This window comes from Mustelus asterias, chromosome 20 (assembly GCF_964213995.1).
Source record: "Mustelus asterias chromosome 20, sMusAst1.hap1.1, whole genome shotgun sequence".
Taxonomy (NCBI): domain Eukaryota; kingdom Metazoa; phylum Chordata; class Chondrichthyes; order Carcharhiniformes; family Triakidae; genus Mustelus; species Mustelus asterias.
Genome location: NC_135820.1, coordinates 73,912,948 through 73,925,913, shown reverse-complemented (window position 1 = coordinate 73,925,913; position 12,966 = coordinate 73,912,948). Strand labels below are relative to the sequence as shown.

General features: G+C 44.2%; 1 protein-coding gene across 3 annotated transcripts in view; it reads right to left on the bottom strand.

The window, feature by feature from the left end:
- Positions 1–12,966, bottom strand: part of slc52a3-1 (solute carrier family 52 member 3-1) — a 63,052-nt gene that overhangs the window by 38,131 nt on the left and 11,955 nt on the right. For all 3 annotated transcript variants that reach the window (XM_078236869.1, XM_078236868.1, XM_078236867.1), the window contains exon 2: positions 2,982–4,135. In XM_078236869.1, the coding sequence (XP_078092995.1) occupies positions 2,982–4,072 (1,091 nt within the window). In that variant the 5' untranslated portion in view covers positions 4,073–4,135. The remainder of the gene's footprint in view (positions 1–2,981; positions 4,136–12,966) is intronic.

The following is a 12,966-nucleotide window of genomic DNA, read 5'->3' as shown; positions in this document are numbered from 1 at the left end:
TGGGGCTATACTTGAATTTTGCTTCTTAGTCCATAAGACCATAAGACATAGGAGCAGAATTAGGCCACTCGGCCCATCGAATCTGCTCCGCCATTCAATCGTGGCTGATATTTTTCTCATCCCCATTCTCCTGCCTTTCCCCCATAACTCCTGATCCCCTTATTAATCAAGAACCTATCTATCTCTGTCTTAAAGACACTCAATGACCTGGCCTCCACAGCCTTCTGCAGCAAAGGGTTCCACAGATTCATCACTCTCTGGCTGAAGAAATTCCTCCTCATCTCTGTTTTAGAGGATTGTCCCTTTAGTCTGAGGGACAACCTGGTTCTAGTTTTTCCTATGAGTGGAAACACCCTCTCCACGTCCACTTTATCCAGGCCTCGCAGTATCCTGTAAGTTTCAATAAGATCCCCGCTCATCCTTCTCAACTCCAACGAGTACAGACCCAGAATCCTCAACCGTTCCTCATGCGACAAGCTCTTCATTCCAGGAATCATTCTTGTGAACCTTCTCTGGACCCCTTCCAAGGCCAGCACATCCTTCCTTAGATACGGGGCCCAAAACTGCTCACAATACTCCAAATGGGGTCTGACCAGAGCCTTATACAGCCTCAGAAGTACACCCCTGCTCTTGTATTCTAGCCCTCTCATGACATGAGGGTCATGGCCCAGTTACCCACCTATATCTCAGTATACTTACTGTTTCCCCTTCTGGCTCACTGCTCGATTCCTGATGCCATATGTACCTCTTGGTCTGCTGGCATGTTGGCTCACCACCTCAATTCCCAATGCTCTGCTTGTCTAAACCTGACTGCATATCCACCCAATTGCTGGACTCCCCAGGGTAAAAATCGATATGCATTGCATTCATATTTCTGGAGCAAAACTGACACAAATCCAATCAATTTGGTACTGGGGAACCTGAGCCCGATCTGCAGAGCTGTCGATCCTGAAACTTGACGGGGCCGTTTATAGTGCTGTCAGATAGAGCAGTGGCAATATACATAGAACATAGAACATAGAACATAGAACAGTACAGCACAGAACAGGCCCTTCGGCCCACGATGTTGTGCCGAGCTTTATCTGAAACCAAGATCAAGCTATCCCACTCCCTATCATCCTGGTGTGCTCCATGTGCCTATCCAATAACCACTTAAATGTTCCTAAAGTGTCTGACTCCACTATCACTGCAGGCAGTCCATTCCACACCCCAACCACTCTCTGCGTAAAGAACCTACCTCTGATATCCTTCCTATATCTCCCACCACAAATCCTATAGTTATGCCCCCTTGTAATAGCTCCATCCACCCGAGGAAATAGTCTTTGAACGTTCACTCTATCTATCCCCTTCATCATTTTATAAACCTCTATTAAGTCTCCCCTCAGCCTCCTCCGCTCCAGAGAGAACAGCCCTAGCTCCCTCAACCTTTCCTCATAAGACCTACCCTCCAAACAAGGCAGCATCCTGGTAAATCTCCTCTGCACTCTTTCCAGCGCTTCCACATCCTTCCTATAGTGAGGTGACCAGAACTGCACACAATATTCCAAATGTGGTCTCACCAAGGTCCTGTACAGTTGCAGCATAACCTCACGGCTCTTAAACTCCAACCCCCTGTTAATAAAAGCTAACACACTATAGGCCTTCTTCACAGCTCTATCCACTTGAGTGGCAACCTTTAGAGATCTGTGGATATGGACCCCAAGATCTCTCTGTTCCTCCACAGTCTTCAGAACCCTACCTTTGACCCTGTAATTCACATTTAAATTAGTCCTACCAAAATGAATCACCTCACATTTATCACGGTTAAACTCCATTTGCCATTTTTCAGCCCAGCTTTGCATCCTATCTATGTCTCTTTGCAGCCTACAACAGCCCTCCACCTCATCCACTACTCCACCAATCTTGGTGTCATCAGCAAATTTACGGATCCACCCTTCAGCCCCCTCCTCTAAGTCATTAATAAAAATCACAAAGAGCAGAGGACCAAGCACTGATCCCTGTGGCACTCCGCTAGCAACCTGCCTCCAATCCGAAAATTTTCCATCCACCACCACCCTCTGTCTTCGATCAGACAGCCAGTTACCTATCCAATCGGCCAACTTTCCCTCTATCCCACCTCTCCTCACTTTCATCATAAGCCGACCATGGGGGACCTTATCAAACGCCTTATTAAAATCCATGTATTTGACTAACCCTAGCAAATAGCCAGAACAGATGTGATGGACTGAATGACCATCTTCTATGCTAGAAGGTTTTATGATCCTACAGCTGTCATTGTCTGTGTCCATGGGACTGTGTCTCACTGCTGGTTGGCATCTCCCTGAGGGTGGGGGAGGAAGAGATTTGGTCGTAAAACAACAACATTGTTATTATCCTTGTGCTATTCAGCCAGTAAATCGTTTCGAAAATGACTAAAGTTTGTGCATATGAAAGGTTTTTTTTTCCAGGAATGCTAGATATTGGCTCCCACACACAATCATTTCCCATCAAGATATTCCCCATTTGTACCAAGGCAACGGACACAACATTAGGTGACACAGAAGCACAGTAGGGCAGCACGGTGGCACAGTGGTTAGCACTGCTGCCTCACAGCACCAAGGGCCCGGGTTCGATTCCTGGCTTGGGTCACTGTCTGTGCGGAGTTTGCACGTTCTCCCCGTGTCTACGTGGGTTCCCTCCGGGTGCTCCGGTTTCCTCCCACAGTCTGAAAGACGTGCGGGTTAGGTGCATTGGCCATGCTAAATTCTCCCTCAGTGTACCCGAACAGGCGCCAGAGTGTGGTGACCAGGGGATTTTCACAGTAACTTCATTGCAGTGTTAATGTAAGCCTACTTGTGACGCTTATAAATAAACTTAAACTTAAACATTGCCAGTCATGGCTTGTTCGAGCTCAGCTCTGTTGCAATTTAAAAGACATTAGAATGGATCCCACCACAACAATCTCACCGTCTCCGAATTCCATTACATTCTGGGTTGCCTACCTGTTGGGTAAGAGCAAAGCAATAATGCAGGCACCAGGATTAGCCATGGAACCCAGGGCAGCGGACAGGTGATAAGCAAGGTTTCCATAGGGTAAGCATGAATACGTCTGCACTGATGGTAGGAAACCGTTCGTCAACGAATTCACCCAGGCAACGAGAAAATAAATAAGGACAAGTTCCTGTTTGGAGCACTTGGTGAATGTGGCGGTTGCCACATTTTGTGTTTTGTCTGCCAACTTAGTTTTATCCGTTGTCTTTGTCGGACTATTGGGACTGAAGCTTTGTTGATCTGTTGGTTGCTCGGAGATGTATTTATTCAGTTCTGATTCGGTGGTTGAGACATGCACCATTTGGTCAGACACTCGCTCTTCATTAAGCTCCTTGTGAGGTGACCATGGAACCCGTGTGAGGAAACAGAAAGCCACCAGGCAGAAAACCATCATGGCCGTGAGGAAAGCTAAGAATATTTCCGTGGAGAAGTTGGCGGGCAAATAATGAGTTTCAATCTGGTAAGTACTTGCCCCCTCTGTGGCATTATCAATGGTCACATTGACTGGCTTTGAAACATTCACACACTTGGCCATCCCAACACCCTGACCTAGGGCCACAAGGCCAGGGACAAAGCCACTCAAGCCTTCTCCGATGAAATAGGTGGTCATAAACTTTGATGGGAGTCTCATCATGAAAGGAAGAAAGGTGACAGAAGATGTACAGTCCACCAGTGACAAGAAGAAGGCCAGAATAAGAAATGCTACACTGTGAGATCTTCCTGCCAGTAGAGTAGTTTCCTTCCAGAAGAATACCATCAGCAGGCTGGCCAGGATTCCGATGCTGATAATAATGTAAATGGCAATGATCTCCTTCATCTTCCCTGGTGCAAACTTGTGCATGAGGGTGACAAACAGAGGTCCCACATTGGCCGACTGAATGATGACAGTGAGGTAAGAGGGCAAGTTCCATCCTTCAGGCAACACGTTCACAATAAGCGGAAGCTCCACCCAAAGGCCATTGATGGCAACCCATGAGCCCGTGCCAAAGATACAGGCCAGCAGGTGGATGGTGAGGGGCATGGTGGTGTGGTGCAGGCCCATTTATGGGATGGTGTTCATTTGCACGAGACACGACAAGGCTGATGGGAAGTTATGAGCTGTCTCCTGAAAGGCAAAGCAAAAATACAATAATCTTGTGCTTATTAAACAAAATCAGAGTGAGATTTGTAACATTTGCTTAACAAGTACACCCAGGGTAAACGGGTACTATTCCCCCACAGTCCAGAACACAGCCATTTCACATTATAGCAAGAGTGCAGAAGGTGAAGTCGCATGGGATCAGAGATGAGCTGGCAAGGTGGATACAAAACTGGCTCGGTCAAAGAAAGAGTTTTAACAACACGAGGTTAAAGTCCAACAGGTTTATTTGGTAGCAAATACCATTAGCTTTCGGAGCGCTGCTCCTTTGTCAGATGGAGTGGAAATTTCCACTCCATTTCCACTCTATCTTGTAGAGGGAAAAATACAAGAGAGCACACTTTAAAATGGCTGCTTGGCACATAAAGGGTTAACTGGGAAAGAAGCCAAAAAGCAGACACAGGCTCCCACTGTTCAGAAATCACTTTAAATCAAAACCTAACAGACAAGCCATTTCCAAATCACAGATAGTGACTCATAGCAAACAAACACCTCAGGAAGCCAAGCCAAGGGTCAAGACATCTTTTAAGATAAGGAAAACCCGAAACAAAGAGGATCGATTAACCTTAAGGAAGGCGGGAAAATATGAATGCGAGGAAACTAATTAACACCTGAATGAGCCGAAACTAACCATTGATAGATACAGACATGAGGAAATGTACCCATTCATATAAGAACAATACGATGTTAAATGTCTATATCTGTTTGTACTTGCTTAAACGATGTGATAATGTTCGAATCACCGGTTTACCCATTGTGTAAAGGGTATAAAAATGGACCGCTCCCGACATTCTAGTGAGAAAAGGTGTTCTACGAACTTGTGCCTTACCTCCCGGAGCTCCGTTTAATAAATCGTATTTTCTGAATCTCGAAGTCTGACTACTAGTGGATTTTTCCCACAACAAATTGGCGTAGTTGGCTAGAATCCTATTACTGGTGAGATCGATTGGCCACGGTCGCAACCGGGGTAGAGATCGCGGAATCTGTGAGAGTCGGACTGGATCAGAAAATACGGTTTATAAGGGGGAAATATTTGTACTGTGTATTTGTGATAGTATTTGTTATAGTGATAAGTACTAACTGCTGATAGGAATAAATAACTGTGATTTGTGCTGATCGACAAAAGGACAAGGTAGTGCCTGTCTCAAAACCTCTGCCTTAGACTGGCTATTAAGAGCAGGAATCTGCCACGTGAAGGTCAGGAATTGAAGTGAGTGAGAGACACCAAGGGCACTAAAGGATTGTGAAGCACAAAAGGGAAGAAGTCGGTTTAACATCACCCTCTGTAGTGGCGAACAGACGCAGAGGTGCCAGCTGATTGCATGAAAGTATTGAGAAGTTGAGAACTGTACTGTCAATGTTGTGAAAAGCGGGGCGGAACAGGAGTTTGATCAACTCTGACCTAAACCGGACTCCGGTGGAGAAGCACATTGGCGAAGTGGTAATCGTGGAAGCCGTGAGTATAATTTGAAACCCTGTAACGGCAGTAAAACACGGTGTGAGAATAGCAATAGTGGCCGGGGGGTAGTGAAGTCCCTATGGTCGAGAGCACACTTTACTAAAGAATAATCGTGGCCGGGGTTAGTGAAATCTGCGAAATGGCAGACAGTGAAGTTAAAAGGGGATCTGCAGGTTCCCTGATTGAAATCTACATGACAGACAGGAAGGAGTTAATAAAGAGAATGCAAAAGGATGGCTGGGATACTTCTCAAACCTTAGAGCAGCAGAGAAAGTGGATAGATAAAGTAAAAAGAAACAGAACGAAGAAAATAGGAATAATGTTAACACATCAGTTAGCAGGTCTAATTGAACAGGTAGTTGCCTCTACGAGGAAATGGAGGGAAGATAAAGAAAGAATTAGAGAATTAGAATCCCGAGTGAGGGAACTGGAAAAAGAAAATCAGGTTTTAGAAAGGCAATGGGGAGGAGAAACTGATCCTCTACCTTCTTATGAGTCCACCCAGCAAGGACCAACCGCACCCTCAGAGGAATGGGAACAGCTGGAACACAACTTAGCGCCCATAACTAGAGGGGGGACAGCAGCGCGACCAAAAGCAAATTATAAACCCTTTACCCCAGGTGAGAGACAGCTGATAATGGCTTCCCTGGGCAAATTACAAACTAGAAGTGCGAACACTAAATTCTGGGAAGAATTAGACACAATCTGGGTAGGACACCAATTACACCTAAGAGACGTACACCAGCTGGTCAGGGCAGTCTGTCCAGCGGATAAGTGGAGGCAGGTAGTAGGTGGACCCACTGCCCCTATAGCACAGGGTTATAATGGGGGACGGTGGACACATGTCATCCCCCTAACAGCAGAGATAGATGCCCAACAGGCACCCTTCTTACAGTTTAAGGAAGAAATTCAGAGGGTCTTCGGGATTGCTCCCACTAACTGGAGCAGAATTACCACCACAAAGCAGCTAAAAGGAGAAGGAGCCTCTGAGTACGGGGAACGACTGTTCCGGATATACCAAGAGTGCTCAGGATAAGGGAATCCAGGGCGAGGAGATCGAGCGTTCATCCAGGCTTTTAAGGATGGACTCTCTAGTGCTCACCAATTTATCCTAAAAATGGGAGTGATTATGTCCCAAGATTACGATGAATTGGTAGAATGGGCTAGTGGCGTACCTGGAAATGGATAGGAGAGATCTTAGTTTTTGTATTTCAGTGTGTTTGTGAGATCTGGTAGCTTGTCGAATGTAGGTGGTTGTTGTTGTATTAGATTGAGAGCAGGGAGCTGCAGAAGCCTTTTGTTCCTGTGGAATGTTTGCTACAGGCAGTGGGTGCAGTGTATTGCACCTTGGTTTAGCCTCAGGGGGGTGCTGGGAGAGTGTTAAAACTGTTAAAGATTAAAGTGATAAGATTTCTTGAATTGACTTCTGTTTTGAGTTAATTACAGTTTGGAAGAAAGAAGAATAAAAGCGATTGTCTTAATCAACGTTCTGTATTCTCTTTGAATGTTTTACTCTCATCCCAATTTGAAATGATAAGTTTGAATGAAAAAGGATGTGCTGTGGAATGACTTTTGGAAGCTTCCATGTGTGTCTGTGTGTGTTTAAACAAAGTGGTTGCGTGGATGTTTTGTTGTTGTTTGCTTTAATGTTTTAATGTTAAGAAAGGATTTAAACCTTGGAAGGAACCATGTGCTTTTTCCTTTGTCTTGAAGTAGAAATTATAAGAGTTAGTTGAGAAGTTAAGAGAAGAAAATAAGTAATTTTGTGGAAAGGTAGAAAAGCAGGAACAAAAGACTGAGGTAAATATATTGTCTATGAGTCAGTTTAAAGTATATCAAGTCAGTGAAATACAGTACTAATCGCAGAATATCGCGATTTACGAACGTCAGATAGTTTAGTATTCTGAACTAGTTAAAATTATGTACTGCCGTCGGAATTTCATGTGCCATTTATTGTTCAAGGTTTGCCAAATATAAAAACACTGCAAAGCTTAAAATCTAGCCAGTTAAGAAACCAAAATGTTCCTAATCAAATAACTGGTATGTATTGTACCTAGTTTGATTTTGATTCGGCACCTGTTATTTTTCCTGGAGTGCGGGGGTTTTGAACTGGAGCTCAGTTTAAAAATGGAAACGGCTTGAATTAAAAGGGTTTGGATATCACGGTTACGATGTGTAAAGTGGTATGATACAACTGCTGCTTGATTATTGATATTATACAGTATAGCACTGCCATATAGACACAAGAATGACATCAAATCCTGAAAAGCCTTAACCAACTTTGTATGATGTATTCATATACTATATTGTGTATTGATAAAAACATAATTATTTTGTGACGTACTGTGGTGCGGCGCTTGCATGCAAACAAATGATCAAATTAGAGATAGTGTAAGAGTACATCATATAAAGATTGGAGCTGTATGGCATGTGATTTTAATGGGGAAAGCGATGTCTTTTGATAAGATTACTTACAAATGAATGGATGTCCAACTGCAGCCAAAAAAGGCCAGTACAAAGTGTTATTTAATTCACACTAAGCTTGCTATGGAAGGGGGATATATAGTTAAAATGTAATGCACTAGCTAAAGTCATACAAACATCAGGGAGAAGGTGGACAGAGGTATTGCCCACTATTTTAAAGAAATTAAGAGCTACCACAAACCGGACAACCGGATTTACCCCTTATGAGCTAATGACAGGACGGGCGATGCAATTACCAGAAAGCATCATAACAGGTGGGACCGATGTCGGTCCACTAAAAGATAAAATCAAGAGATACGCTCTGGACCTGAGCACCCAGCTAAAAGGGATGCGCAAATTGGTAAGAGATAATCAGGACATAAAAGACGCAGAGAGAGAGCTGGAAATGCTCCCTGACGTCCCAACGGTGGGAAGTCGCGTCCTAGTGAAAACACTACCCGACAAACCAGGGTTTGCACCAAAGTGGAATGGGCCATATGAAATTATAATTAGTGGGGACACCTGTGCCTGTATAGACATAAGAGGGAAAGGTGTCTGGAAGCACTGGACGCAACTGAAATTATACAAAGGAGATAAGTAGCTAAATTGATGAACTAACAGAACTGCTTTCCTCAACACAGGCAAAGACTGCAAGCAAGAGTGCGCGGGTTAATAAATAAAATAACTTGTAAAAAAATTGAATTATAGTGTTAAGTTTTATGACTGTTGCGGATATGTATGTAATCGCGTATGTAACTGTATTATTTTGCGTTGTGGCAACTGTAAATTTGACTGGGCTGGAAGATAACTTGTTTTACAAAGCTCACATACATTTACATGGGAATCGAACTGTATGTTACCCGTTAACACAATCTGTAGAAGCCCTATTTGTAGCCACCCCTGGGTGGACCCCTCATGACTTATATACTATAGATACATCAGAGACACCCTGTAAGGGACAAATTGGCAAATATAAAAGAGGTTTACAGGGGAGATGTGTGGGACTTGTAAACCCCACAGATCCTACATGCGGGGGGTCCCAACAGGAGGGAGGAAAAGCTTGCCCAGACACTGCAAGCTATCTGCTTTGTTTCACGGGGCAGGGATGGGGATGTGCCTATGCCTTAGTCCCTAAGAATGATTCTTGTGTACAGACACAGCGTGTCCGTCAACATTGTCGGATTAACAAGGGACAGATTACTTGTATTTGTGACGAACGAAAATGTTTAAATATAACCGCGGGAAGACAGCTTATCTGCGGGCAATGTAATGGAACTCACGTAAGCTCAGCCAAATGGACATACCCATTTGATACTTAGCAGGTGGTGGGATCAAACGGGAAGCCAAATAAGCTGAACAATTGGCAGTATGAGCAAACTCACAATCGGGACACTAAATGTTACCGGGCTAAGAAGGGGTATGTATTCCTCTTCAATGGTACCTACATGACAGAAACACCAAACCTCCCGAACCGTTTTGCGGTAGGAACAATTGGGCCACTGACTGTTCCATGCCCTCAGAAGGGGTACATTTGGAGGAGAATAGTAACCCGGGCTATTAGCAGGGAATTCTGCGCTGACTGGGAAGCCCCAGGTACACTGGGATCCTCGCTGGGGTATGGGCTCCTCGGAGCTTTATCTCTAGGGGGGGTCAGCCAGGGTAATTGGAGCAAAGAATAGAAACCATATTGTTTGTGGACTAACAATCCTGGGAAACAGCACTTCAAAAGCATTGGAGCCTGTTAACCAAGAAATGGCTGAACTAAGATTGTATGCACAGCAGACACGATATGCAGTGGACTACCAGTTAGCACAACAAGGGGGAGTATGTGCAATCATAGGCAACAAATGCATAACCCATGTCACAGATGAGTCTTACAATATTACACAGGTCATCAATGACATCAGGAAACAACTTGATAACTTTAGACAGGGACCCAAGAGAGGAAGTAGTTGGCTGGCATGGCTGGTGGGAGAGTCCTGGGAGTCGTACCTGTTACATGGATTGGTCATAATCATTGTCATTATAATTGCCTGTTGTCTGACTGTGGGATGCCTTAAAGTCTGTTTTAAAATAATGTTGACAAGAATTGTGCCAGGAGCCAGTGTGTACATCGAAGAAGAGCCCTTAATGAAGATCCCTGAAGACATCGGAAGAAATGAAGATACTGGAAGAAATGAAGACATCGAAAGAAGCAAAGAAGGAGAGAAGAACGAAGATTTATATATGTGAATGTATGATTGTTGGTCTGGGGATTGTTAAAGCTATAATCCGACCAAAAGGAGGGACTGTAGAGGGAAAAATACAAGAGAGCACACTTTAAAATGGCTGCTTGGCACATAAAGGGTTAACTGGGAAAGAAGCCAAAAAGCAGACACAGGCTCCCGCTGTTCAGAAATCACTTTAAATCAAAACCTAACAGACAAGCCATTTCCAACTCACAGACAGTGACTTATAGCAAACAAATACCTCAGGAAGCCAAACCAAGGGTCAAACCATCTTTTAAGATAAGGAAAACCCAAAACAAAGAGCTTAGATTAACCTTAAGGAAGGCGGGAAAATATGAATGCGAGGAAACCAATTAACACCTGAATGAGCCGAAACTAACCATTGATAGATACAGACATGAGGAAATGTACCCATTCATATAAGAACAATACGATGTTAAATGTCTATATCTGTTTGTACTTGCTTAAACGATGTGATAATGTTCGAATCACCGGTTTACCCATTGTGTAAAGGGTATAAAAATGGACCGCTCCCGACATTCTAGTGAGAAAAAGTGTTCTACGAACTTGTGCCTTACCTCCCGGAGCTCCGTTTAATAAATCGTATTTTCTGAATCTCGAAGTCTGACTATTAGTGGATTTTTCCCACAACAATCTGATGAAGGAGCAGCGCTTCGAAAGCTAATGGTATTTGCTACCAAATAAACCTGTTGGACTTTAACCTGGTGTTGTTAAAACTCTTACTGTGTTTACCCCAGTCCAACGCCGGCATCTCCACATCATGTCGGTCAAAGAAGACAGAGGGTAGCAGTGGAAGGGTGCATTTCTGAATGGAGGGCTGTGACAAGTGGCATTCCTCAGGGATCAGTGCTGGGACCTTTGCTGTTTGTAATATATATAAATGATTTGGAGGAAAATGTAACTGGATTGATTAGTAAGTTTGCGGATGACACAAAGGTTGGTGGATTTGCGGATAGCGATGAGGACCATCAGAGGATACAGCAGGATATAGATCAGTTGGAGACTTGGGCGGAGAGATGGCAGATGGAGTTTAATCCAGACAAATGTGAGGTAATGCATTTTGGAAGGTCTAATACGGATAGGAAATACACAATAAATGGCAGAACCCTGAGGAGTATTGATAGGCAAAGGGATCTGGGTGTACAGGTACACAGGTCACTGAAAGTGGCAATGCAGGTGGAGAAGGTAGTCAAGAAGGCATACGGCATGCTTGCCTTCATCGGCCAGGGTATTGAGTTTAAAAATTAGCAAGTCATGTTGACGCTTTATAGAACGTTAGTGAGACCGCACTTGGAATATAGTGTTCAATTCTGGTCGCCACACTGCCAGAAGGATGTGAAGGCTTTGGAGAGGGTACAGAAAAGGTTTACCAGGATGTTGCCTGGTATGGAGGGCGTTAGCTATGAGGAGAGGTTGGAGAAACTTGGTTTGTTCTCACTGGAGCGACGGCGGTTGAGGGGAGACCTGATAGAAGTCTACAAGTTTATGAGAGGCATGGACAGAATGGATAGTCAGAAGCTTTTTCCCAGGGTGGAAGCGCCAATTACTGGGGGGGCATAGGTTTAAGGTGCGAGGGGCAAGTTTTAAAAGAGATGTACGAGGCAGATTTTTTACACAGAGAGTGGTGGGTGCCTGGAACTCGTTGTTGGGGGAGGTAGTGGAAGTGGATACGGTAGTGACTTTTAAGGGGCGTCTTGACAAGTACATGAATGAGATGGGAATAGAGGGATATGGTCCCCGGAAGCGTAGGGGGTTTTAGTTAAGTCGGGCAGCATGGTCAGTGCAGGCTTGGAGGGCTGAAGGGCCTGTTCCTGTGCTGTAATTTTCTTTGTTCTTTGTTCTAGTAACAGCAACAACTTGCACTTATTAGGAACATTAACATAGACTTTAGGAAGCATAGTGGAGAACACGTCCCTGTCTACATCAACGGGGACGAAGTAGATATGGCCAAAAGTTTCAAGTTTTTAGGTGTCTAGATCACCAACAACCTGTCCTTGTCCCCCTATGCCGACACTATAGTTAAGAAAGCCCACCAACGCCTCTACTTTCTCAGAAGACTAAGGAAATTTGGCACGTCAGCCACGACTCTCACCAACTTTCACAGATGCACCATAGAAAGCATTATTTCTGGTTGTATCACAGCTTGGTATGGCTCCTGCTCTGCCCAAAACTGCAAGAAACTACAAATGTAGCCCCCATCACGCAAACCAGCCTCCCATCCATTGACTCTGTCTACACTTCACACTGCCTCGGAAAAGCAACCAGCCTATGTAAGGATCCCATGCATCCCAGACATTCTCTCTTCCGCCTTCTTTTGTCAGGAAAAAAATACAAAAGTCTAAAGTCAAAGTCACATACCAACCAACTCAAGAACAGCTTCTTCCCTGCTGCCATCAGACTTTTGAATGGACCTACCTGACATTAAGTTGATCTTTCTCCACACCATAGCTATGACTGTAAAACTACATTCTGCACTCTCTTGTTTCCTTCTCTATGAACGGTATGCTTTAATCTGTATAGCGCGCAAGAAATAATACTTTTAAGACGATAAGACCATAAGTCATAGGAGCAGAATTCATCCACTCGGCCCATCGAGTCTGCTCCGCCATTCAACCATGGCTGATATT